At 49.6% G+C, this 26,468-nt stretch overlaps 1 protein-coding gene across 7 annotated transcripts in view; it reads right to left on the bottom strand.

The window, feature by feature from the left end:
- Positions 1-26,468, bottom strand: part of ap3b2 (adaptor related protein complex 3 subunit beta 2) — a 202,580-nt gene that overhangs the window by 45,193 nt on the left and 130,919 nt on the right. For 3 of the 7 annotated variants that reach the window (XM_085972168.1, XM_085972171.1, XM_085972165.1), the window contains exons 13-19: positions 21,100-21,232; positions 20,505-20,614; positions 17,669-17,845; positions 11,756-11,942; positions 9,597-9,715; positions 6,883-6,939; positions 1,362-1,473 (exon numbers count right to left, since the gene is read on the bottom strand). In XM_085972168.1, coding sequence (XP_085828294.1) covers positions 1,362-1,473; positions 6,883-6,939; positions 9,597-9,715; positions 11,756-11,942; positions 17,669-17,845; positions 20,505-20,614; positions 21,100-21,232 — 895 coding nt within the window. Of the gene's footprint in view, positions 1-1,361; positions 1,474-6,882; positions 6,940-9,584; positions 9,716-11,755; positions 11,943-17,668; positions 17,846-20,504; positions 20,615-21,099; positions 21,233-26,468 lie in introns of all 7 variants that reach the window. The other 4 variants (XM_085972170.1, XM_085972166.1, XM_085972172.1 and 1 more) reach the window with 2 other exon arrangements.

Below are 26,468 nucleotides of genomic sequence, written 5' to 3'. Positions count from 1 at the left end.
GCCATTCGGCCCATCAAATCCGTGCTGGCGTTTTTTTTTCCAGATGAGCCGCCAGATGAGTCTAATCCCACTTAACCTGCTCACTCCCCATGCATAGGAACAGGAGGAGGCCCATTCAGCCCCTCGAGCCTGCTCCCCCCCATTCAATATAGATGCACCTCAACTCCATTTACCCGCCTTGGCTCCAGATCCATCGATACCCTTGTCCAACAAAAATCGAGCCATCTCAGTCTGGAAAACTCCAACTGACCCACAGCATCAACAGCCTTTAGGAGAAGAGCATTCCTGATTTCTACTGCCCCTTGTGTGAAGCAGTGCTTCCTGATTTCATCCCTGAATGACCGAGCTCTAATTTAAGGTGATGCCCCCTTGTTCTTGAATCCCCCACCAGAGGAAATAATTTCTCCGTATCTACCCTATCGAATCCTTTTAACATTTTCACCACCTCAATCTCCTATACACAAGGTTCTATGGGGGCGAAATTCGGCTCCTTTGCACCTGCTGTTATTACCCGGGGGCGAGAAATTCGGCGGGGTGTTTTTGAGGTGCTACCCGACAGCGTTGCACCCCCGCCGGTAGCATAGAAACATAGAAGATAGGAGCAGGAGCAGGCCATTCGGCCCCTCGAGCCTGTTCCGCCATTTAATGAGATCATGGCTGCTGATCATCCAAATTCAGTACCCTGACCCTGCTTTCTCCCCACATCCCTTGATCCCTTTAGCCTTAAGAAATATATCTAACTCCGGGCCGCCGTGCTTCCGGCGATAACATCACCGCCGTGCGCCGCAACCCCTTAGCGCCCCGCGGCAGAAATTCGGCTGCGCCCCGCGAGGCCGCCGCGGGCAATGTCAGCGCCAGCCTCGCGGGTCGCGAGCCGGGCCGACCTCCGCTCGCAGGGCAGTATTTAAAGGGGCGGGGCGGCCAAGACCCGCGCCGCCATTTAATTTTTTTTTGGAGGTCGGCCCTCCGGGGTGGGCCGTGGCGTGATCCTGGCCGCCATCATGCAGCCCGGCGCCGCGGCTGCGGCACCACCACCGCCCTGGTGGCCTAGTGTGGGCAGCCGCCTGCCCCTTTAACTGAATTTAGTTCCATAAGCCGAATTTAGCAGCCGGGGCGGTACTTCCGCGCCGGGCACAAAATGTCTGGCCTTAACTTGGTTACCACCCCCAAGCGAAGCGTAACCGAATTTCGCGCCCTCTATCTTTCAATACTCCTCTTTGTCAAGCAACTAACCAATTAACCATCACAAACAAGTTAGCAGTTTAAGAGATGCACATACAAAATAGATTACAAACTATAGGGCAGTGAAGAGGTTAAATTACAACTTGCATCGATCACTAACGACATCACACATCACTCACGACTGTCTGCGGATTCGGTCGGTTCAGACTCCCCCTCCGAATCAGAATAGAATGGTTTCTCCACCTTCTCCTTTCTTTTCTCTCTGCCACTGGGTTTAGTCCATTCGGGAACCTGGAAGGGGAGGAAATAAATAAATCACTCGCCCGCCCGGCACAGGAGAACTGGAAAGAAAAAAAACGATGTGACAGGCAGCGATTTCAGGTCAGAGTGTGACGGGAGGATCGGGAGACTGGCCTCGTCACTGCTAAATTCTGTGACCCGCTATCCTATCTAATAAAAGTATGCAGACGGGCACAGTCGGTATAAGGTGTGTGAGGAAGGAATGAAGACCATCTCGGAGGTCCACAGGTGTTTTAAGTAGGAGCATTTAAAGTACCAGCCAGGCTCTCAAGACGTCTGTCCAAAAGGGCTTACTAGCATGCAGGCAACAGGACACACAAACCACACTAGGCCCCACACTCCCCTGCCCAGGACACATGCATTAGCTTAGATACAAAGTGGTAGGAATTACTCAGCCTCGACAGTATTAACAAGTTCAGTGTAATAACGGCAAGCTTGGTAACATACTAACCAGCCCGAGTACAGTATGGCCCAATTTGGCGCAGTACAGCCCAGCCCAGTACAGCATGGCCCAACACTGTACAGGCTAACCAGCTCATTATAGTAACACTCAGTTCAGTACAGTACTACAGGAAACTTTGGTTTATCCGGAGGTTATATGTCCGGAATACTCGATCTAACAGCAAAAATCAGGAGCTGTTTTTTCTATTTTTTTTAGTTCTCATTGCTTTTTTTCCCCCCAGTCAAGCACTGCAAGGTCTGTAGCTATAGCAACAGCTTCAGCTACAGACGCTTGCAGCTGCAGCCGACTGTTTTGAAGCTGTTGCTAAGCAACAGGGTTTGTTGATTCACACGGAGCTTCTCAGTTTCGTATGTTTAAACATTAACTCTGGTATGTCCGGCACTTTTGATGTTACGGCACCAGCTCGATCCCGTCAGTGCCGGATATCAGAAAGTTTCCTGTATCTGGTATCACAAAGGATTACATAGGATATACGGCACAGAAACAGGCCATTCGGCCCAACCAGTCCATGCCGGCATTTGTGCTCCACTTGAGCCTCCTCCCGTCTTTCCTCATCTAAATCTATCAGCATAGCCCTCTATTCCCTTCTCCCTCATATGCTTGTCTAACCGCCTCTTAAATGCATCGATACTATTTGCTTCAAACACTCCCTGGGGTAGCAAGTTCCACATTCTCACCACGGATGGGATGGTACAGTATTACCCAGTTGAGCACAATAACATCCACAAGAGGATAGTAACACCCATTGTATAGCTTTTTCCAGCTCAGACCAGCAATAACCATCTGTGGACAGTACTAACCAGCGCATTAAATAACCTCCTCCCTCCCCACCCAGTATAATACCAACTGGTGTCTTACAGCATTTGGGAGCGCAGCACGAAAGCTCAATAAAGTGTGGGTTAACTTAGTTCAGGTATAGGCTGCTAACTCAGACTTGCTTTCCTTCATCAGAGGATCCGCGACTCTCTGTCGGCCAGACTTGTAGCCCCTTTGTTTGGGAGCAGTTTGCCTGGCGATAGGATCAATCTGTGTTTAAGAGTTGTTGCTCCATTGCCTGCGGCTATGTTGAACGTCCCGTTAGCAGATTGGCACCCGCGGTTACCCTCGAGTCCGTTGCATCGCCTTATTCAATGTACCTTGGTTCCATTCTGGCTCCACTCCTAATTGGACCATCTTGTTTGATATTAAGTCTTAACCTTAGAGCCAAGCCATTTAGAATTCAGGAAACGACAGGAAGTGGCCTGGAGCCGACAGTAGTGGGGAAGGGAAGGGGGTACATTACAAGGTAATAAAACTTCAAACAAAGGTTGGGTGGTTTAGATAGAGTAAATAAGGAGAACCTGTTTCCAATGGCAGAAGGGTCGATAATAAGAGGGCACAGATTTAAGGTGATTGGCTAAAAAAAAGAGGCGACATGAGGAAAAACATTACAGGAAACTTTGGTTTATCCGGAGGTTAACTGTCCGGAATGCTCGATCCACCGGCAAAATTCAGGAGTCGGTTCAGTAAGTTTTTTTTCTTTTCGTTTCTTTTTTTTTCCACCAGTCAGGCTCTGCAAGGTCTAGCTAAAGCTGTTGCTTAGCTACAGAGACGCTTGCAAGCTACGGCCGACTGTTTAGAAGCTGTTGCTAAGCAACAGGGTTTGTTGCTAGATACGGAGCTCAAAAGCTCCATATGTTTTAACATTAGCGCTGGTTTGTCCGGCAGTTTTGATGGGACGGCAACAGCTCAGTCCCGTCGGCGCCGGATAGCACAAAGTTTCCTGTACATAGAAACATAGAAGATAGGAGCAGGAGTAGGCCATTTGAGCCTGCTCCGCCATTCAATGAGATCATGGCTGATCATCCAAATTCAGTACCCTATCCCTGCCTTCTCTCCATATCCCTTGGTCCCTTTCGCCTTAATCACACAAGGATTTGGAATGCACTGCCTGATAGGGTGGTGGATACAGATTCAATAGCAGCCTTCAAAAGGGAATTGGATAAATATTGAAGGAGAAAAAATTGCAGGGATATGGGGAAAGACCGGGGGGAGTGGGACTAACTGGATTGTTCTTCGAAAGAGCCGGCACAGACTCGATGGGCCGAATGGCCTCCTTCTGTGCTGTCCTATTCTGTGATTCTATGATATGCTGCACTGAGCTGCGCATTACTGGAGTGAGCTACTGTAGTGAATGGTATATGACTGGAGTGATCGGAGTCACAATGTGCTTAACTGGGTACAGTACTTACCTGATTGAGTTTGGTGATGGTAGATTGACCTGGTCAGTAATGCAGCTAGACAGTTGATACTGGACTAAATGATGACCAGACCAAGCTGCGCAATATTGGAATAAGACCGGTGAAACTGGAATGAAGTGGGTGTACTCGTTTGGTTTTGGTGGATAAACAAATTATCTGTAACTTAATAAAACTTTAAATAAAACTTAACAATTTAAATTAAAATTTGGTTCCCGGTGGTGATAATGCACTCCAGTCCCCGCGGTGCCCACCGGTCGCAGAAGGCCTCAAGCATGCCTGCGGACACCGCGTGCTCCATCTCCAGGGCCACCCGGGCGCGAACATGGCCGCGGAAGAGAGGCAGGCAGTCGGGCCGAACGACCCCCTCGACCGCCCGCTGCCTGGACCAATTGATGGCTTTTTTGGCCAGGCCCCAGGAGCAGTCCTGCGAGGAGGTCCCCCAATCTGCCCGCTCCCCTCCGCACCGGGTGACCAAAGATCAGGAACGTGGGACTGAAGTGCAGCCAAAAATCGAGGAGCAGCCCCTTCAAATAGTGAAAGAGGGGCTGCAACCTCTCACACTCTGTATAAACGTGAAACACGGACTCCTCCAGGCCGCAGAAAAGGCAGGCGGCCTGGGAGTCCGTGAGCCTATTTAAAACCATATTGCACGGGACTGCTCCGTGCAACACCCTCCAGGCCAAGTCCCCAATAGAACAAGGGAGGACTCCCGCGTAGAGAGCCCTCCATTGGGGACCTCCGCCTCCGTCGGACGGCAAGTTGGCACGCCAAGGCGTGTATGAAGTGGGTGCAAGCTTTAAGGTAATGTGCTGTACTTGTTCCCGAATGATATCGAGCTGAGGTCATCCTACTTGGTACACTTGCTGACGTAAGAAAACTACGAGGCACTTGGCCTGAGTATTAAACAAAGCTTTAATCAACTGTTTTTCAACATGGAGATCTAGTTGTGTCCTTCACTAGTTCCTGTTAAAGAATGTCCTGAGCAAGCTGGGCCCATGCCCGAGTATTTATACTCTCCCTGGACAGCGCCACCAGCAGGCTGCCCAGTATTACTTCATAAGTCATTTTCACAGGAATGACAAGATTCATGTCACTTGCCAAGCCCAACTTGGTATGATATTATTCAACTTACTCCAGTGTTACTGCACCGAGCTGTGCGTCACTGAACCAAACTGGACACTACAGGAGCAACCTGGGCAGAAGAGTACACAACAATGTTGGGTCGGCCATCCTAACCCAACTGTCAACATAGCAACACGGCAATGATCAGGTCGGATGGCGATGGGGCAGTGCTGCATGCGGAGGGGTCGATGGGCGAGGATGTGTGCACAAGACTTTGAAATGCTGGGAAGTCCACCAGGCAAAGTGTGGCCGTTTTAACAAAATCAGTCTCGCATGTGTTAAGAGTCAATCCCTTCATGACTTTGTGTCGTTACCTGGGAGCAGCTCTCCTCCTCCTCAGTGTTTGACAGGGAGAAATTAAATCAAACCTGGGGCAACATGAGGTTTTACACCAGTGATAATTTACAGCCACTCGCTAGAGTATCTGTACCAAGTATCCGTCAAAGCGAGACTCGAAGCTTCTAATGTTGTTCGATTGGGGAACAGAAAAAGCTGTGCCTTCATTGTAAAGATTTTTGATCGCCATTAGGGGCAAAATGATTGGGTTCCTGCTCCCAGTTTCACACATACCATAAAGGTTTGAGAGATTTTGTTTCAAGAGGGTCGCACAATATGAAAGCTAGAGACAGCATTCCCATTAGCCGAACGCAGCGCCAATGCATCCAAATGAATAAACACGAGACAACAGCAAATGGGCAGTGCCATGTGACCAATGGGCATTCTGCCAGTGAAGTCGGTGAATGCCCATGATCAAGGCCAACGTCTTTTCCTGCCAGACCTGTTAAGGGGTGATCTCAAAACAAAAATCTACTTTTTTCTTCAGAGGGATGAGGTGTTACATATACATTTTTTTTTAAAGCCCGAAACTGGTGGAATTCTTATCTGATCCCCTCAGTTAGTTCTCGCTGGCGTCATGGAAGGACCAACTATGAAGGACGTCGAAGTTGCCCAGCAACAAGTGCTCCCCGCTGTCAGATGGTTCTTCACAGGGGGTGGGGGGGTGGGTGGAGGGGTAAGGGGAGGTTAGCAATAGCTGGTGGACAACAGTGCAACAAATGCGTCAGGCAAGTGAGGAAGATAAAGCTTGGTGCTGGCATGGTGGTCAGGACTTAGGCGGCTAACTGGCGCGAGACCTAGCGACATGTGATATGAGCTAGAGGACAGAAAGCTCTGCTTTGGAGTAGAAATGGTGCCTAATTGGTCTCATGATGGCCAACCCGTCATGGTGGCCAACCCGTCATGGTCTTTGTATCACGGGTGCATGGTGCGCTGGACTCAACGTTCAGGAACCCTCAATCAACCTTTTAACACTGTAGTTCTTGCTGAATAACCAGCATAAGACTGTACAACCTACATCACTATATTGTGCTGTAGTTGCAGTTTGATGGGGAAGTGGGCAGTACGGTGGGGTGGGGGGGGGGTATTGTAATTTGAGCCCAGATAAAATGAGTTTCATCTGGAATCCAACGCTTGCGTCTTGAACATCACCCCTTCCGTGCAGGTACTCGAGCGACTGAGTAACCGGCAGTCCCTGATGTAAAAGCACACAGCACTGCAAACAAAGCACACCCACACCTCTTTCCAGTCTCCCAGCAATCCGATTCGCACCTCCGTCTCCCCGAACACTTCCTCCTGTGGGTAGCATTGCAGAGGACACTCCCAGTCAGACAGCTACTTACTGGGCTGACAATTCAGAGCCAACAAACTGCAGAGCAACAGCACTGGAATCACTCGCCCGCCCCTCTGCCTCTTTTTGCCTAAACTTTGGCCAGTGTTGTGATTATTAATCTACGTTCTGTGGGCTCAGCCTAATTACCAAGCTACATGCCTTTGTTTTAGTCGAGGAACGTTTCGGAACAGGAGGAGGCCATTCAGCCCCTCGAGCCTGCTCTGCCATTCAACCAGACCACCAATGTTCTACAAAGGATTCTGCGATCCAGGAATTGTTGAGGAATCAGTCACTTGTGTTGCGGTCCGAGAAAGACCGGCAATTGTTCAGGAAATGGATCATTTGGGATTATTGATTCACGTATCTCTGCTATGGCCTACATTGTCACCATCAGCCCACGACATTAGCTTAAAGCACTCTCATAAACCACATCTATCCCAACTTTCGGCCAAGTCCTACGACGTCACTGCTGGGACGTGGCTCTGGCGTAGTAACTCTATTTTTATGGCCAAAAACTGATCAGGATCATAAAGAAAATCTTATCAGGGAGAGAATGGAGCCTTTTAGTCTATCATCCTGAGTACCTGCAGCTGAGACAGCAGCCAGGAACAGTAACTGTACTTTATATCATGTGGACGTTAGAAAAAGTCTTTATGCTTTAATAAATGTTGATCAACTTAAACAGATGCAAAATTCCTCTCTTAGATAGGGCAGTTTCAACAGCTAAACCGTTACAAACACATTCTAATAGGGTCGACATGTCGACCAATAATGTATTAACCTGCAATAAATAACATCTTCGCTCCATGTCCTCGCCTTCCCTACAGCCAGGATCCTGTCCCTACAAAGCACTGGAGAGGATAAACCATTGGGTATGTTGCCGCTGACTGACTGGCGAATGAATGTTACTAAAACCAGGCCTGTTGCACTTCTCCACAGAGACTAGTGGGAACAGACAGGCGAGCGGGAATGTCAATTCAACTAAAGTTGCGTTTCCATCATCTCAATAATACTTTGTACGTTAATGTGATTATGAAGGAGTTTTTTTTGTTGAAAAATGGAACATTAAGGACATTTAAAAAAATAAGTAATGACTTCTCTGTCTCGTCTTATTAGGAAAAGCCAGTATAAGGCCCAAAGCACCAAGGAAACCCATTTTATTTTTTCTCTAACGATATACCAGCATTCACAGGCTGTTTTATTAATGTATATCCTCGCAGTTCTGGTGTCAACCTTGTGAATCTTTTTTGCACCTTCTCCCGTGCCTCTACATCCTTTTTATAATATGGAGACCAGAACTGTTCACAGTGCTCCAAGTGTAGTCTAACCAAGATTCGATACAAGTTTAACATAACTACTCTACTTTTCAATTCTATCCCTCTTGAAATGAACCCCAGTGCTTTGTTTGCTTTATTTAATGGGCTTATTAACCTGCATCGCTACTTTCATTTACCCGCCTTGGTTCCGTAACGAACAAAAACCTATCAATCTCAGTTTTGAAATTTTCAATTGACCCCCCCCCAGCCTCAACAGCTTTTTGGGGGAGAGTGTGCCAGATTTCCACTACCCTTTGTGTGAAGAAGTGCTTCCTGACATCACCCCTGAACGGCCTGGCTTTAATTTTAAGGTTCTACACCCCTTGTTCTGGACTCCCCCCACCAGAGGAAATAGTGTCTCTATGGTTCTCTACACTGGTCGCTATCCAGCGAGAGCAATGTCGGGACAGTCCCTCCTCCCATAAAGAATAGCTGCAGAGTGTAAGTGCCATGCAGCAACATGCCAAGTCCAACTTCTTTGCTGCTCCTTAGTGCCTGTAAAGAAGGCTCTAACCCGGATTCTACTCTGTCCTTCACTAAGCTCTGCTACAAGAGGCTAGGCGATTTGATGGCCACACCATCTGCGTGATCACCATCTCCAGACCGCCTACTTCCACCTCCGTAACATCGCCCGTCTCCACCCCTGCCTCAGCTCATCCGCTGCTGAAACCCTCATCCATGCCTTTGTTACCTCTAGACTTGACTATTCCAACGCACTCCTGGCCGGCCTCCCACATTCCACCCTCCGTAAACTTGAGCTCCTCCAAAGCTCTGCTACCCGTGTCCTAACTCGCACCAAGTCCCGTTCACCCATCACCCCTGTGCTCCCGGTTAAGCAACGCCTTGATTTAAAAAAATTCTCATCCTTGTTTTCAAATCCCTCCATGGCCCTCGCCCCTCCCTATCTCTGTAATCTCCTTCAGCCCCACAACCTCCCCAGAGATATCTGCGCTCCTCTAATTCTGACCTCTTGAGCATCTCTGATTTCAATCGCTCAACCTTTGGTAGCCCTGCCTTCAACTGCCTAGGCCTTAAGCTCTGGAATTCCCTCCCGAAACCTGTCCACCTCTCTCCCTCTCTCTCTTCCTTTAAGATGCTCCTTAAAACCTACCTCTTTGACCAAGCTCTTTGGTCACCTGCCCTAATATCTCCTCATGTGGCTCGGTGTCCAATCTCGTTTGATAACGCTCCTGCGAAGCACCTCGGGACGTTTTACTACGTTAAAGGTGCGATCTAAATGCAAGTTGTTGTTGTAGTTGTTACTGATAGTTGACCCCTAATATTGCCTGCACCTTGTCCTTTACCTCCACGTTGCGGACCGAGGGGTCAGGGGCTGCCTCCGGCCAGTCTGGGAGCTCCTGGTATCCTCCGGCCTTGCTGTTGAGCAGGTGGGACAGTGAGCCGAGCTGGAAGTGATCCCGATCTGCGAGAAAGACAAATCCCAACGTTGTAAAACTGTGTCCGATCTGACCAGACACCCTGAGGGTGAGACTCGCATCAAACCCTGACCAGTATTGCAGAGACTGCTTTAGAAAACACAGCCCTACTCGGCTTAATTCATAGCCACTTCACTCAAATGATCTGATAATTGAAATTGTTGTTAAACACTGAACTCCTGCATTGTTAAATCTGAATTACTGGAGAATTTAATCTATTTAACAAAATTATCAGGAGTAAACTGTATAGATTTTTTAAAATGTTTTAATTGGTGAGACCACACCTGGAGTATTGCGTACAGTTTTGGTCTCCTTACCTAAGGAAGGATATACTTGCCATAGAGGGAGTGCAACGAAGGTTCACCAGACTGGTTCCTGGGATGGGGGGATTGTCCTATTCGGACAGATTGAGTAGACTAGGCCTATATTCTCTAGAGTTTAGAAGAATGAGATGTGATCTCATTGAAACATACAAAATTCTTACAGGGCTTGACAGGGTAGATGCAGGGAGGATGTTTCCCCTGGCTGGGGAGTCTAGAACCAGGGGTCACAGTCTCAGGATAAGGGGTCGGCCATTTAGGACTGAGATGAGGAGAAATGTCTTCACTCGGAGGGTGGTGAATCTTTGGAATTCTCTACCCCAGAGGGCTGTGGATGCTCAGTCGTTGAGTATATCCAAGAGAGAGATCGATAGATTTTTGGGAACTAAGGGAATCAAGGGATATGGGGATAGTGCAGGAAGGTGGAGATGAGGTAGAAGATTAGCCATGATCTTATTGATTGGCGGAGCAGGCTCGAGGGGCCGAATGGCCAACTCCTGCTCCTATTTCTTATGTTCTTATAATTGAGAGCTCCTGATTTATACCTTTGTTGAACTGTGCATGTTTTTCTGGTGTGTTTAACTTAGCAAAGTAAGTAATAGGGCAGGAATTGGGAAGGTGTGCCCCCAGGGGTACAACCTCCCGAGATGTGATGAGCACAGTTCAGAGGAGAAAACTTGCAGGGCTATTGGGGAAAGAGCGGGGGAGTGGGACTAACTAGACTGCTCTTCGAAAGAGCCGGCACGGACTTGATGGGCCGAATGGCCTCCTTCTGTGCTGTACTATTCTACTCTATGATTCTAAGTCGGACAACAACATCGTAGCTCTGCACTCGACGCGGCGGGGGGGGGGGGGGGGGGGGAGTCCAGAACAAAGGGGCATAACCTGAAAATTAGAGCTAGGCCGTACAGGGGTGATGTCAGGAAGCACTTCTTCACACAAAGGGTGGTGGAAATCTGGAGCTCTCTCCCCGCAGAAAGCTGTTGAGGATGGGGGAGGGAGATGGATAGATTTTTGTTGGGCAAGGTTAGTAAAGGAACCAATACAATAGCAAAATACTGCGGATGCTGGAAATCTGAAATAACAACAGAAAACACTGGAAAAACTCAGAGGCCAGGGCAGCATCCGTGGAGAGAGAAACAGAGTTAACGTTCCCGGTCGAAGACCCTTCGTCAGTTCTGATGAAAGGTCTTCGACCTGAGACGTTAACTCTGTTTCTCTCTTTATTAAAGGAACACAAGGCAGGTAGATCGAGTCGAGATACAGATCAGCCATGATCTCATTGAATGGCGGAACAGGCTCGAGGGGCTGAATGTCCTCCTGCTGGTCCTATGTTGCTAAAAACCAGCACTAGACCACTCCATAACTTCTGCCCTGACCAGCAGACGAACTGGTACAACACGATAAATATGACGTGTGGCGGTCAATCGCCAGCCTACCAGCGCCCCAGAACGGTCAGAGCGGGAATCACGCATACCAAATACCCATTCCTACCTCACCGTCTCTCGCCGTAGCAAACGCAAGACCGCGGCGCCGTGCTTAGTTTGTTCCCCCTCACAACGTTCCCTTTAAGCTGCGTGTTGTCGTGCAAGCGCTCTGAAGGTCCCGGTGAGCCGGCGCGGAATTCTGAATGGTCCGCGCAGCCCGTTAAAAGGGGGCCACGCGGGGCTAATAAAAAAAAAACTAGAGGGAACATTGCTCTCCTACCTTTAAAGGATGACTCGAGGACCGGGGCCGGTTTCTGGGCCAGGAACAGCTTCTTGGCGTACTTGCTCAGCACTCCGCTTTTCTCGGTGGGCACGATGAGCTGGCGGATGAAACGGGCGCGGTCTCGGATGTCGTAGTTCTGGTCATATTTGGCCAAGTTAAGGACGTATTGAGTCAGCAGTTTGGTCTGGAGGTAAAAAAATAATAATTAAGGCGGCGGCTGCAGTGGGGAAAGAGTTCAAATGACATCGCTGGCGGTTTCACTGAATGGTGTAGGACAGACAGGTGCTAACATGAAAGGCCACATCTATAACGATACGGTCAAAGATAGCTGACCATTGAAGAGAAATAAAACAATTAAGTGAAGACGGGGGGTGGGGGAGGGGGTGGAATTCAGTTGTCTGCGCCTCCCGTTAGCGCCTTAAGAGGGCGCCAATTGGGGCGCAAAGCAACTAGCGCCCGGGTGCGGCGATGTTTGTGCCACTCGCAAAATTAACTAGACATTTTGTGGCGGCGCTAAACACTTCCACCGGCAGATTATGGCGTCATTTGAGCGTGCAACGCCCGGTTAGCGCCGTGGACCGGATATTGAGTGGCGCCCCCTGCCTTACCGCCTGCCGCTAGCAATGACAGGTTGAGGGGAGCGTTGTGCTGTCAGAAAGGGACTAGGGGGAGCGCTATTTAAAGGCGACCGCTTCCTGCCGTTTTTTGTCGGTGACGCATTCTGAGAGAGAGAGACTTCTGGAGAGATTCAACGCTGTGTGAAGGAGTTTTGAGTACTGAGCAGCACTTTGCAGGTTTATTTTGATTTGCCCTTCCTTGCTTCGCCAGCACTCTGAGGTAGCGCCTCACTCCTCGGCGTTTGCGCCTTAAGACAGGTGTGAAGCGCCTGATTTAGCGCTCCAATCACCTCCAGGGGCGATAAAAGCCAAGTTTGCCGTCGGAGGCGATCATTAGCGCCGGGCGCTGAACTTTGCGCACGGCCGATAACGGCGCCCCAAATGGGGCGATACCGAATTTTCCCCCCAGGATGTCCAGCATTTCAACTGCCTTTAACAGCTTTATTACCTAGGTCGCATTCCAAGGTATCTTTTAATTAGCATTCAGCAGTTTGAGGGATTGATTGAGGAGGCAGCTTACACATGTTTATATTAAGATTTGTAACCAATCCGTGAAGGTGCATGCGGGCCAAGATCCAATCAGGTTGCAGGAATGAATTTAGCATGAGCCGGACATTAATGTATAAAAATGTAGCGTTTGCTGTAACAATTTGGAGAAGTCTGGCTAAATACAGCGCAGACTGTCGCCCCACCGGTGCAATAAAGACAACTTGACTATCGACCCAAAAACCTTGCGTCAAGTGTTGGTTTAAAATACTCCACAACAGCGGCCAAGTGAAGGAAAGCAGCACGAATACGGAAGCAGGAACAGAAGCGCGATCGGCCTCTATGAAAGCCTGACAGCAGGGCAACAAAACGAGGCTCGGCTGAAAATGCGGAACAGTCAGCAGATGTGAAGCTTGCAGCTGAATGTTGTTTGATGCATTTACACCCTTGGGGTGTGACATAAGAAAACTACTAGGCACTTGGTCTAAGCGTTAAACAAAGCTTTAATCAACTGTTTCACAACATGGAGGTCTAGTTGTGTCCTTCACTAGTTCCTGTTAAGAATGTCCTGCGCAAGCTGGGCCCGTGCCCGAGTATTTATACTCTCCCTGGACAGTGCCACCCGCAGGCCGCTCAGTATTATTTCATAAGTCTTTCTTTCGTGAATGACTGATTCATGTCAGGGTGGTTGGCACTCCTGCACGTACCACAGAGCCAACAATATGGGGGGAGGGAAGGGCATTCCGCGGAGGCCTAACCTGCCACCACGCGGGCAGACACGAGGGTCCCGGGAACAAGGCTCATTAGGCCCGACGGAAACGAGCAGGCCTGCCCCCCCTAACACACCCGAGCAGTGCTCGAACGGCCGAGTGACCGTTTGGAACAGGATTCTCCAGGGGAAGCTCGAGGAGGGGCAGGACGCAGGCTCCCTTTATGACGGGGGGGGGGGGCTGTATCCTTCAATAAGCAAGCCCCACCCACTTCGCAGGACTAGAGTATCCGGCAGCAGCCAAGTAAAAATGTAAAAAATGGCAGCAATGTCTGGGCCGTCAACGGCTCTTTATCGGCTACAGGTGCCAGACATTACGGCCCACACCGGCGTGACACCCCCAGTGAATAAGTTGACCTCACAATGGGCTGTATTTTGCGACCCCCACGGGTGCGTACGAGCTACGCGCGCGCCCGTAGGGGCCACGCAAGTGCCGGGTTTAGGCGTGCGGGAAAACCCGGCACTTGCGATCTGTCAAGAGTCCTCTCGACAGATCCTCCGCATCCCCCGGGAGATGGACCTCCGCGGGTGGAGAGTTGCGCTATTTGCCCAACTTACGCCCGCTGAAAGCTTGTCAAATTCTTACGCCAGGTAAAAGCATAAGAGTTTTTAAAAAATAGAAAAATAAAATTTTATCACTCATTTATAAATTTTAAATACTCTTTGATGTGCCTTCAATAACCACAAAACTAGAAGTTATAGACCTTAACAAGTTGGCTTTTAATCACTAAGATCAGAGCTAACATCTCAACACACCGACTGGCTCGCAGGAATGAGTCATATAGATCCTGGGATCTTTATGTAAGAGAAGTCAGGGGCGGAGCCAAGAGCCAAGACCTGGAACATTCCAGGTTAGTCAGGAAAGAGAAAGTGAAACTATACACCGTGTGGGGGAGGGTAATATACATGAGTGCAAAACGAATACAGGCACGACAAACAGATTTCATTACACTCTTCAATAAGTTAAGTTTATTTTTAGCCCCGTAAAACATAATTTTTTTTCTCAAAAAATTAAATTTGTTTAAAATATTTAATTAAATGCCATTTTAATTAATATTAAATATGTAATTAAAAAAAATTTATTTCATGTGTCGGTGTATTTTTTAAGTGATCCCCATTCATACTTATTGGAGTTCTGTACTTGCGTAAGTATGAATGCGGATTCCCTTCTTTTGCTGGTTGGGCTGGCCTACAAACCGCACGCGTCCATGGGATACTTGGAGCTCTGCCCGCGTGGAGCCGGAGCGGCCCAGGATCGCAAGCCTCCGTATCGCTGATCCTTCATCGTCGCTGGGTCAAAATCCTGGAACTCCCTCCCTAACAGCACTGTGGGAGTACCTTCACCACACGGACTGCAGCGGTTCAAGAAGGCGACTCACCACCACCTTCGAGGGCAATTAGGGATGGGCAATAAATGCTGGCCTTGCCAGCGATGCCCACATCCCATAAACAAATAAAAAAAATCTCCCGGGCCACCAGGTTAATTCGTAGATTTTGTGCAGGTCGGAGGTCACGGCCGTCCCATAGATTCTGTGCCAGGGCTGCCTTATTGGTCCCTATGAGTTAACATAAAAACATAGAAGATAGGAGCAGGAGTAGGCCATTCGGCCCCTCGAGCCTGCTCCGCCATTCAATGAGATCATGGCTGATCATCCAAACTCAGTACCCTGTCCCTGCCTTCTCCCCATATCCCTTGAGCCTTAAGAAATATATCTAACTCCTTCTTGAACATATTTAATGAATTGGCCTCAACTGTCTTCTGCGGTAGAGAATTCCACAGGTTCGCCACTCTCTGGGTGAAGTAATTCCTCCTCATCTCTGTCCTAAATAGCTTACCCCTTATCCTTAGACTGTGACCCCTGGTTCTGGACTCCCCCTTGAAGACTTGAACTTGAAGACCGTTATCCATTCAGGAGGGAGCTGGACCGGTTCCTGACTGGGGCGGAGACCGCATCATACAGAAGGCAAGCGTCTGTATAGATAACACACTTGGTCCGTGTGATCTCCTGGACCGGTTTTGATCGCTGAGCGGGTCCGAGAGGAATTTTCCAGAGTATTTTTTCCCCTATCGGCCCTGGGGAGTTTTCTCTGTGTTTTTGCTTGAGGGGAGGGGGGGGCATGGCTGCGGGGTGGGGCAGGGATGGAAGGAAGTGTTTAGTTACGATGCTCCGGCCATCATGGCGTGGGACAGGCTTGATGGGCCAGATGGTCTTTCCCTGCCCGTCAATTCCGTATGTTCGTAAAAGGATTTTATCCGCGCTGCGGGGCTCATCAGGGAATGGGCGCAGTCGATCTTTCTCCTATTTCGCAGGCAATCCCAGTCAGTTCAATCCTTTTAGTCTCGAGCATGAAGCTTGATCAGCAATGAAATGTTAATTTAAGAGAATAAACCCTTAGCCTTTTCCAAAAGCCAATATTCGTTCATGGGATGTGGGCGTCGCTGGCAACGCCAGCATTTATTGCCCATCCCTAGTTGCCCTTGAGAAGGTGGTGAGCCGCCTTCTTGAACCGCAGAGGGCAGTTAAGAGTCAACCACATTGCTGTGGGTCTGGAGTCACATATAGGCCAGACCGGGTAAGGGCGGCAGATTTCCTTCCCTAAAGGACATTAGTGAACAAGATGGGTTTTTAACCACAATCTGGTAGTTTCATGGTCACCATTACTGATACTAGTTTTTCATTCCAGATGTATTTTAATTACGACAGAGGATGGGACGACTATGGATCTGGACTGGAGGCGACGGAGGTTTAACAGTTTCCCGTTTGTTCTGTAAATTAGCTCCACTCCAGTGGGGAGCTTACTGAGGGTGAGATGGAGCATTGCAGCAAGGAAGATCGAGAAGAGCGTTGGTGCAATGACACAGCCTTGCTTGACCCCGGTTCGTACGTGAATTGGGTCTGTGGTGGAACCGTTGGTCAACATCACGGCTTGCATGTCATCGTGAAGCAGGCGGAGGATGGTGACAAACTTTTGAGGGCAGCGAATTTGAGGAGGACACTCCATAATCCCTCACGGTTGACAGTGTCGAAGGCCTTTGTGAGATCAAAGAAGGCCATGTGCAGCGGTTGGTGCTGTTCCCTGCATTTCTCTTGTAATTGACGTGTGTTTGAAGACCAGGACCTCAAATCCGGCACTAAGCTCATGGTCTACAGAGCAGCAGTGATACCCGCCCTGCTGTATGTCGCAGAAACATGGACCATGTACAGCATTGGAGAGGTACCACCAACGCTGCCTCCGCAAGATCCTGCAAATCCATTGGCAGGATAGGCGCACCAACGTCAGTGTTCTTGCTCAGGCCAACATCCCCAGCATCGAAGCTTTGACCACGCTCAATCAGCTCCGATGGACGGGTCACACTGTCTGCATGCCCGATACGAGACTCCCAAAACAAGCGCTCTACTCGGAGCTCCGGCACAGCAAGAGAGCCCCGGGTGGGCAGAGGAAACTCTTCAAGGACACCCTCAAAGCCTCTTTGAAAAAGTGTAACATCCCCACCGACACCTGGGAATCCCTGGCCCAAGACCGCACAAAGTGGAGGAGAAGCATCCGGGAAGGCGCCGAACACCTCGAGTCTCTTTGCCGGGAGCAAGCGGAAGCCAAGCGCAGGCAGCACATGTCAACCCAAGCACCCCACCCACCCCTTCCCCTTCCCCACCTGTGACAGAGACTGTAGGTCCCGCATTGGACTCATCAGTCACCTGAGAACTCATTTCTAATGTGGAAGCAAGTCATCCTCGGCTCTTGGGGACTGCCTAAGAAGAAGGATTTTAATTAATTAAATTTAAATTCTCCAGCTGCCTGTGGTTGGATCTGAACTCACGTCTCTGGATTACTAGTCCAGTAACATGACCACTATGCTACCATACCCATACATTTGACCTTCTCAAAGGTCATCTCCTTAGAACAAGAAGCACAACGCCCGGCTAAAATGGAACATCACAATTACGCAGTAACCCTGAGCAACTCTCAACATCAACCCCCTCCACCACATAAAGCCACATTCATCCACTCTGGGTGTAGGACAGGGTCGACCAGCACCTGTTTGGAGTTGGTGAGGTAGAGCTTGGCGGCCAGGTTGATGATCTGCAGCTTAACAATGTCTTCCTCGTTCGTGAAGGACTTGGCCATTTTTCGAAGCACGTCAGGTGCGATCTTGGGCACGTGTTCACAGTACTCCCCGATAAGCCACAGGATGCTGGCCCTTGCCATAGGAACCTGCCCAAAGAAAGGGTTGGAGAAGATCAGTCAGTAAGCCGGCCTTGGTGTCAGTCAACAGGCTGCTCTTTAAGTGTTATCAGGTTGCGACCAGACCGGTTTGGTGTCAGCCGTGGCTCAGTGGGTAGCACCCTTGCCTCTGAGTCAGAAGGTTGTGGGTTCAAGTCCCACTCCGGAGACTTGAGCACAAAAATCTAGGCTGACAGTCCCACTGCGGTGCTGAGGGAGTGCTGCAGTGTTGGAGGTGCCGTCTTTCAGATGAGACGTTAAACCGAGGCCCCATCTGCTCTCTCAGGTGGACATAAAAGATCCCAGGACACTATTTCGAAGAAGAGCAGGGGAGTTCTCCCCAGTGTCCTGGCCAATATTTATCCCTTAATCAACATCACTGAAAATGGATTATCTGGTCATTATCACATTGCTGTTTGTGGGAGCTTGCTGTGGCTGTCGTGCTTCCTATATTACAACAGTGACTACACTCCAAAAAGTACTTCATTGGCTGTAAAGTGCTTTGGGACGTCCTGAGGCCGTGAAAGGTGCTATAGAAATGCAAGTCTTTCTTTCTTTGGGCTGATGCTCCAATGAGATGAGATTCTTATCCTCAGTATGTGTGACGATCTGAGATTCTCAATTCAGGGCTTCGGTTTATATAAAAAAAATTATTGGCAAATCTCCCGTGGCATTGCTCACGGCGAGAGGATACTTTAAAGTGTGACGTCTAAAATGTGACAGGAAGCAAGGGAGCCGTTTAATGGGAAGTGTTGCACTACACACAAGATTCTTAAAAATATTATATAGGTAATGAATCACAGGACTACATATACTGGGGAGAGGGGCACTGTGTTGGCATGAGGTGAATTGAGTTAAAATGAGCACAGTTGTAGTAGAGCCCCGATTATCTCCCCATCTTCTCACTCACCGTTCCTATTGGATCACTCAGCCTTGTCCTCGTGGTTATGAATGAATGTGGTGAGTGAGCAAATTTTACCCATACGACATATTAACTCCTCTTTCTCACGTGGCGTTAATAACTTGGTTGTGTTCAATATTTGTGGAATATTATTCAACCATTGTGTTGAGCAATAATTTGGTTGCGTTCAATCGGCACCGATCAAAATGGCGGATGCTTCCCCTTTTTACCGCTGCTGATCTCATCCAACACAAACTCCATAATGGGAACAACAGGGAAATAGTTTGCGACATGCCGAGAATGATGCTCAGTGTGAATTTCTCAACCACTTGACGAGGAGCAAACATGAAAACGTCATTAACCCGGTTGTGTAAGAAAGAAAGAAAGACTTGCATTTCTATAGCGCCTTTCACGACCACTGGACGTCTCAAAGCGCTTTATAGCCAATGAAGTACTTTTTTGAAGTGCAGTCACTGTTGTAATGTGGGAAACGCAGCAGCCAATTTGCGCACAGCAAGCTCCCACAAACAGCAATGTGATAATGACCAGATAATCTGTTATTAGTGATGTTGGTTGAGGGATAATTATTGGCCAGGACACCGGGGATAACTCCCCCGCTCTTCTTCAAAATAGTGCCATGGGATCTTTTTTACGTCCACCTGAGAGAGCAGACGGGGCCTCGGTTTAACGTCTCATCTGAAAGACGGCACCTCCGACAGTGCAGCACTCCCTCAGCACTGGAGTGTAGCGAGTGAAACTGGACTGGTTAGAAGTGGCTGCAGCAAATGACCAAAAAATTCGAGGTCCTCTGGGACGAGGTTTTTGGCCTGACTTGGGCCCCCACACAAAATGTGGTCAGGAAGCTGGGTCAACCAAGGTGATCGGCAGAAGGACCAAAGGCGACACGAGGAAAAACTTTTTTATGCAGTGAGTGGTTAGGATCTGGAATGCACTGCCTGAAAGGGTGGTGGAGGCAGATTCAATCGCGGCTTTCAAAAGGGAATTAGAGAAGTACCTGAAGGAAAAAAATTTGCAGGACTACGGGGAAAGGGCGGGGGAGTGGGATTAGCTGAAGTGCTCTTGCAGAGAGCCGGCACGGGCTCGACGGGCCGAAAGGCCTCCTTCTGTGCTGTAACCATTCTATGATCCTAACTCTGAGTCGACTACTTTAAGGACCTGGAAAGAGATCTGTAAGGAGCTCTATCACTTGAAGAAGAGAACCAAGAGAGTTAGGGCTCGAATTTCATCGGGCCATTGAGGCGGGATTGGAGGCGTGTGGGGGGGTTAAAATCGCGAAATCGGGGCGCACGAACCCAACCCGCCCCCAATCAGCCTGAGAGGAAGGAATTAACTTGGAGTACAGATTGTCAGTGTTTGACAGCTTCAAAGAGCTGTCCAACGCTGATATTTCATCTGTCAAAAGCTCTTGACAGATGAAATGTCAATCTGTGACGTCACCTGTTGCTGGGTGGCCCTTAATTGGCCTGCTTAGCCCGCTGGGTGGGCTCAACAAGGTCAATCAGGGGAAAATCGAGTGGGTTGGCCACAACTCGATGGAGGCGGGACTACAACTCCAAAAGTGGGAGTCCCGCCTCCTACACGCCTCCATTGATAAAATCCAGCCTTTAGTCTCTGTTAATAGGGAGATGAAGGGTCTACTAATGGTTATGAATTTAAGGCTCTTGGGATTATTTCAGGGAGAGCAGTGTAGGAATGGTTCCCGCCCACGTACCCTGCCCCGCCACTCACCATGATGTTGTCAATGAGTTTCGCCATGTGTCTGATGATGTCACTGTGTTGCGAAGGCTGCATCTGCAACAGCTTCTTAATGACGACCACGGACTCGGCCACCACCAGCTCTGCAACACAACGGCAGCGATACTATAAACCAGGCCAAACCCTGTGCAACAGCCCCCCCCCTCTCAATCAGCAGTGCCGTGCGGCAAGTGGACGCACAGCACAGGCACAACGCGTACGACGGTGCGCGACAGGGCGGGGCAGCTCCTCGCTGCACAGATCTGCTCGGAGATGAAAACCACCGAATATTCGAGGAACTGTAAACGGAGACGACAGGGCAGGGAGTTCACAAGGTTTAGGAAACAAGAGTGTGCGACTACAGGATGTGGAAAGTACAACAAGAGGATAGGGAAAAACAGACGGTGAGATTCTACTGTAAAGCAGAATAAATCGGTGAGAGGGTCTCTATCGTAACCTATACCTTTACAGCTCTTGCGCTTGTCACTGATACATAAAGGAATGAATTTAAACTACACATCACACGCAAGAGATTTTACTGTCGGGCTGGTCAGTATTTGCTTTTGGCTATTTGCTGCTTGGGCCTCACCATCTCTATTGGACAGCAGTTGAACCAATCCATTCAGGCAAGTGTCCCGGACCTCGTCAATGTTGGTGGCACACCGACCAATGGCCTGTATGGTGGCGGCCACAAAGTCCTTGTCCTGGCTCTTGATGTATGTCTAAAGAGAAAGAGACAGAATGATGAAAGTTTGGTACAGTACTACTGGTTATGTAATAATGGCGAATCGTGGTTATGGTACTAGACTCTTCTGGCCTCTTGCGCATCCCCGATTTCCATCGCCCCACCGCTGGTGGCCGTGCCTTCAGCTGCCGAGGCCCTAAGCTCTGGAATTCCCTCTGTAAACCTCTCTACTCCTCTTTCCTCCTCTGAAGCTCCTTAAAACCTGTCTCTTTGACGGGAGTAGGTTCAGGTAAGTTTTACTTCATATTAGTGGCCGTTCCTGGATCTGTGCCGTGTAACCGGGGTTCCTGCACCTGTTGCTATGCAACAGGGACGCCTGGATCTGTGGCCAGGGTTCCTGCACCTGTTGCTATGCAACAGGGACGCCTGGATCTGTGGCCGTGTACGGGGCTCTCGTACCTTTTACTATACCTCTCTGTAATCTGGACTTTTGATAAACCGGCACCACGCCGGTCCCGTCGGTGCCGGATAAAAAAGAGTTTCCTGTATCTCCTTATGTGGATTGATGTCAAGTTTTATCTGATAACGCTCCAGTGAAGCGCCTTGGGATGTTTTACTACGTTAAAGGTGCTATATAGATGCAAGTTGTTGTTGTGTCACACCAATGTTGCAGCAAGAGATCAGGAGAACCTCTGTAGAGATTCAAATGCCCCTGGGGAAACCCACAGGACTACCAGGATGGTAGAAGGTGAATTCGATGGGCCTTGGTCTGTTTGCGTCTAGCAATTCCTACGTTCCTATGAACTTTTTTTCATTCATTCACGCAATGTGGGCGTCGCTGGCAAGGCCAGCATTTATTGCCCATCCCTAATTGCCCTCGAGAAGGTGGTGGTGAGCCTCCTTCTTGAACTGCTGCAGTCCGTGTGGTGAAGGTGCTCCCACAGTGCTGTTAGGGAGGGAGTTCCAGGATTTTGACCCAGCCACGATGAAGGAACGACCTATATATTCCCAAGTCGGGATGGTGTGTAACTTGGAGGGGAACTCGGAGGTGGTGGTGTTCCCACGCGCCTGGATCCTTCCAGGTGGTAACGGTCGTGGGTTCTACCTCCCTTCCCCCCCACCAGGTGAATCACAGGGAAACACATCATTCCAACCTGACGTCACAGCAACTAAAACGGGATCTTTCTCCCCGACAGCGAATAAAAAAGTTCTCATGAAGGTAAGCACCCTTTCAAACTCCACAGAATAAAACATCCATCAACCCCGAGAGGCAAATGCTTCATTTTATGCTTGTTCTGGTCGAATTCCATGGCGACTTGTGACCATGAACCTAGGGGTTGCCGACTGCGGCTGGACATATTCCTGGAGGGTTCATCACCTGACCTCCTGCCTCCAACTGCCCCACCCAAACAGCCTTTCCCCCCCCGCCACAACCTCCAATATAACTAATACACGAAAAAGTGTTTAAAAATAAAGGGGGAAAAAACACTACTTGTTTCAACGGTCCTACGATTTTTCACTCTGGTTGCTCACAACAACAGCACCTTTAACGTACTAAAACCATGCTAGACTCGACTATTCCAACGCACTCCTGGCCGGCCTCCCACATTCCACCCTACGTAAACTTGAGCTCATCCAAAACTCGGCTGCCCCGTGTCCTAACTCGCACCAAGTCCCGTTCGCCCATCACCCCTGTGCTCGCTGATCTACATTGGCTCTCGGTTAAGCAGCGCCTCGATTTCAAAATTCTCATCCTTGTTTTCAAATCCCTCCATGGCCTCGTCCCTCCCTATCTCTGTAATCTCCTCCAGCCCCACAACACCCTGAGATATCTGTGCTCCTCTAATTCTGCCCTCTTGAGCATCCCTGATTATAATCGCTCCACCATTGGTGGCCGTGCCTTCAGCTGCCTGGGCCCTAAGCTCTGGAATTCCCTGCCTAAACCTCCCGCCTCGCTACCTCTCTTTCCTCCTTTAAGACGCTCCTTAAAACCTACCTCTTTGACCAAACTTTTGGTCACCTGCCCTAATTTATCCTTATGCGGATCGGTGTCAAGTGTTTTGTCTTTTAACACTCCTGTGAAGCACCTTGGGACGTTTTACTACATTAAAGGTGCTATATAAATACAAGTTGTTGTTGTAAAACGTGCAACGAGACCTGGGTGTCCTTGTGCACCAGTCGCTGAAGGTAAGCATGCAGGTGCGGCAGGCGGTTAAGAAGGCAAATGGTATGTTGGCCTTCATAGCGAGAGGGTTCGAGTACAGGAACAAGGATGTCTTGCTGCAGTTGTACAGGGCCTTGGTGAGACCACACCTTGAGTATTGTGTGCAGTTTTGGTCGCCTTATCTGAGGAAGGATGTTCTTGCCATGGAGGGAGTGCAGCGAAGATTCACCAGGCTGATACCTGGGATGGCAGGAATGACGTATGAAGAGAGATTGGGTCGATTGGGCTTGTATTCGCTAGAGTTTAGAAGAATGAGAGGGGATCTCATTGAAACTTATAAAATTGTAACAGGACTAGACAGACTAGATGCAGGAAGGATGTTCCTGATGGCGGGAGAGTCCAGCACCAGGTGTCACAGTCTAAGGATAAGGGGTAAGCCATTTAGGACAGAGATGAGGAGGAATTTCTTCACCCAGAGAGTGGTGAACCTGTGGAATTCTCTACCACAGAAGGCAGTTGAGGCCAATTCATTAAATATATTCAAGAAGGAGTTGGATATATTTCTTAAGGCTAAAGGGATCAAGGGATATGGGGAGAAGGCAGGGACAGGGTACTGAGTGTGGATGATCAGCCATGATCTCATTAAATGGCGGAACAGGCTCGAGGGGCCGAATGGCCTACTCCTATCTTCTATGTTTCTATGTCCCAAGGTGCTGCACAGGAGCGTTATCAGACAAAACTTGACAGTGCCCAGGAGATCATGCTTCAATCCCTGGAGATTCCAGGACACTCCTGAAGGGTTGGTAACCCTGTGAGCCGCGTTTACGCGACAATATCCGGCCTCCTTATCCAGGCAGTAGGATCAGAGAGGCCAGTCTCCCAGATTCCATCCTTAATAGGCAGCAGTATAAATTAGCAGAGCTGGACCGGTACGTAACTCCTCGAGGTAATGGATTGTCCATTGTATTGTGCAGCCTGCTTACTTAATTTAGGTCACATTTCAGCCATTTGCCACCTGACCTCGGTTTGACCTCATGTTTTCAATAAAATAGTTATTCGGTAAAGACAGATGGCTGCACCTCCATAGGTCCCAGGGGTCATCAGAAGGCCATCTGGTCAAACAAGGGAGTTATCAGAATGTTGACCACCAGGGGCCCTTGTGTTGATTGTTGTTTTGAGGACAGGCGCTCAGGGGTTTTTATGGTTTGCTGGTAGTGTGAAGAGAAATAGTAGAGGATTATTTTACCAGACCTGGCATGTTTACCAAGAGCTTGGATACTGGAGGTCAGCTGCCTCTTTACTCAAGGAATGGATCCTGGGTCACCTTAAAAGACCAAGGGACCAACGAGGCCTTCCGTTAGCGCCCTGCGCCCTGAGAGGGCGCTAACGGGGCGCAAAGCAACTAGCGCCCGGGCGCGGCACCGCTAACGCCTCCTGCAAGATTCAGCAGGAGGTTAGCAGCGCACGGTGACCGGTAGCACCCCGCGGCGATGACGTCATCGCCGTGCGCAGCGCCCCGACCGCAAACTTGGGTCACGCCCCCTGACGTACCGCCGGACGCCATGTCTGACAGGGTCAGGGTGGGTGTACGGGCGGGCGGGGCGGCGATATTTAAAGGGGAGGTGCCGGGCGGCCATTTTTTTTTTGCTGGCCGCCTGCCAGCACCTGCCCCCTCCCCTCCCACGGGGTGCCAGCCGCGATCGGGCAGCCTGGCGCTCATCTTGAGTGCCGGGCTATTTTGCCGGCACCCCGCTCCCTGGTGGCCCAGCTGGGCCCCGGGTTGCGCTGCGCTAGGCCCCTTCCCTTTAATAAGGGAAGGCCTGCAATACCGTGGCACATAGCGCCGCGATATTGGGCTGGAGCGCCCCAGGAGGGGGAGTGCTTCGAGCAGTACCCTGCCTTCTGCTTCAGGCGCCACCATTCATTTTTGGCCGCGGGGGGGGGGGGGGGGGGGGCACTAACTTTATTGGGGCGCTAAAAGTAGCGCCCCAGCGAAGTTAGCGCCCCAAAGGGGGCGCGACCCAATTTTACCCCCCAAAGGTTTTCCAATAGTATTTACAGCACAGAAACACACCATTCGACCCAACAGGTCCGTGCCGGTCTTTATGCTCCACACGAGCCTCCTCCCACCCTACTTCATCTCACCCTATCAAAATAGCCTTCCCTTCTCCTCCGCTGGACTTTATTACAGGCAACAAGAGGCATCAGTTAGGTCACACGACTTTAGCAAAAAGGCTTCACATGCTGGGAAATTTAGTTCTTCCGATCAGCGATCAGAGTTCTAATGCTGAGTGGAGACCACAGGATGTGGGGCTAACAGAACATAATTTCCTACATTACAACAGTGACTACACTTCAAAAGTACTTCATTGGCTGTAAAGTGCTTTGGGGCATTCTGAGGTCATGAAAGGCGCTATAGAAATGCAGGTCTGTCTTTCTTCTTTCTGTAATGCTATTGAATGCTCCTCTAGAATGTACTTATCAGAATCTTTCACATCTGAATACAAGCCTTGCCCCATACACACGCGCGCACACGTGACACAGAGGATTACGGAGAATTGGATCATCTGCAGGGACATTCCAGCTTTGAGGTTGCAATCATAGAAAGTTACAGCACACAAACCATTCAGTCCATCAATGTTGTCCTGACGTATTTCTCCACATAAACCACCCAGTCTAATCCCACGCTCCCCCTCACTCCCCGTAACCCTTTAATATCCCACCCAGTCTAATCCCACTCTCCCCCTCACTCCCCGTAACCCTTTAATATCACACCCAGTCTAATCCCACTCTCCCCCTCACTCCCCGTAACCCTTTAATATCCCACCCAGTCTAATCCCACTCTCCCCCTCACTCCCTGTACCCTTTACTATCCCACCCAGTCTAATCCCACTCTCCCCCTCACTCCCCGTACCCTTTAATATCCCACCCAGTCTAATCCCACTCTCCCCCTCACTCCCCGTACCCTTTACTATCCCACCCAGTCTAATCCCACTCTCCCCTCACTCCCCGCACCCTTTCATATCCCACCCAGTCTAATCCCACTCTCCCCCTCACTCCCCGCACCCTTTCATATCCCACCCAGTCTAATCCCACTCTCCCCCTCACT

This window comes from Somniosus microcephalus, chromosome 32 (assembly GCF_052327205.1).
Source record: "Somniosus microcephalus isolate GS21.2 chromosome 32, FLI_Smic_1.0, whole genome shotgun sequence".
Lineage (NCBI taxonomy): Eukaryota > Metazoa > Chordata > Chondrichthyes > Squaliformes > Somniosidae > Somniosus > Somniosus microcephalus.
The sequence above is the reverse complement of the archived record's forward strand: the minus strand, read 5'-3'. Positions and strand labels throughout refer to the sequence as shown.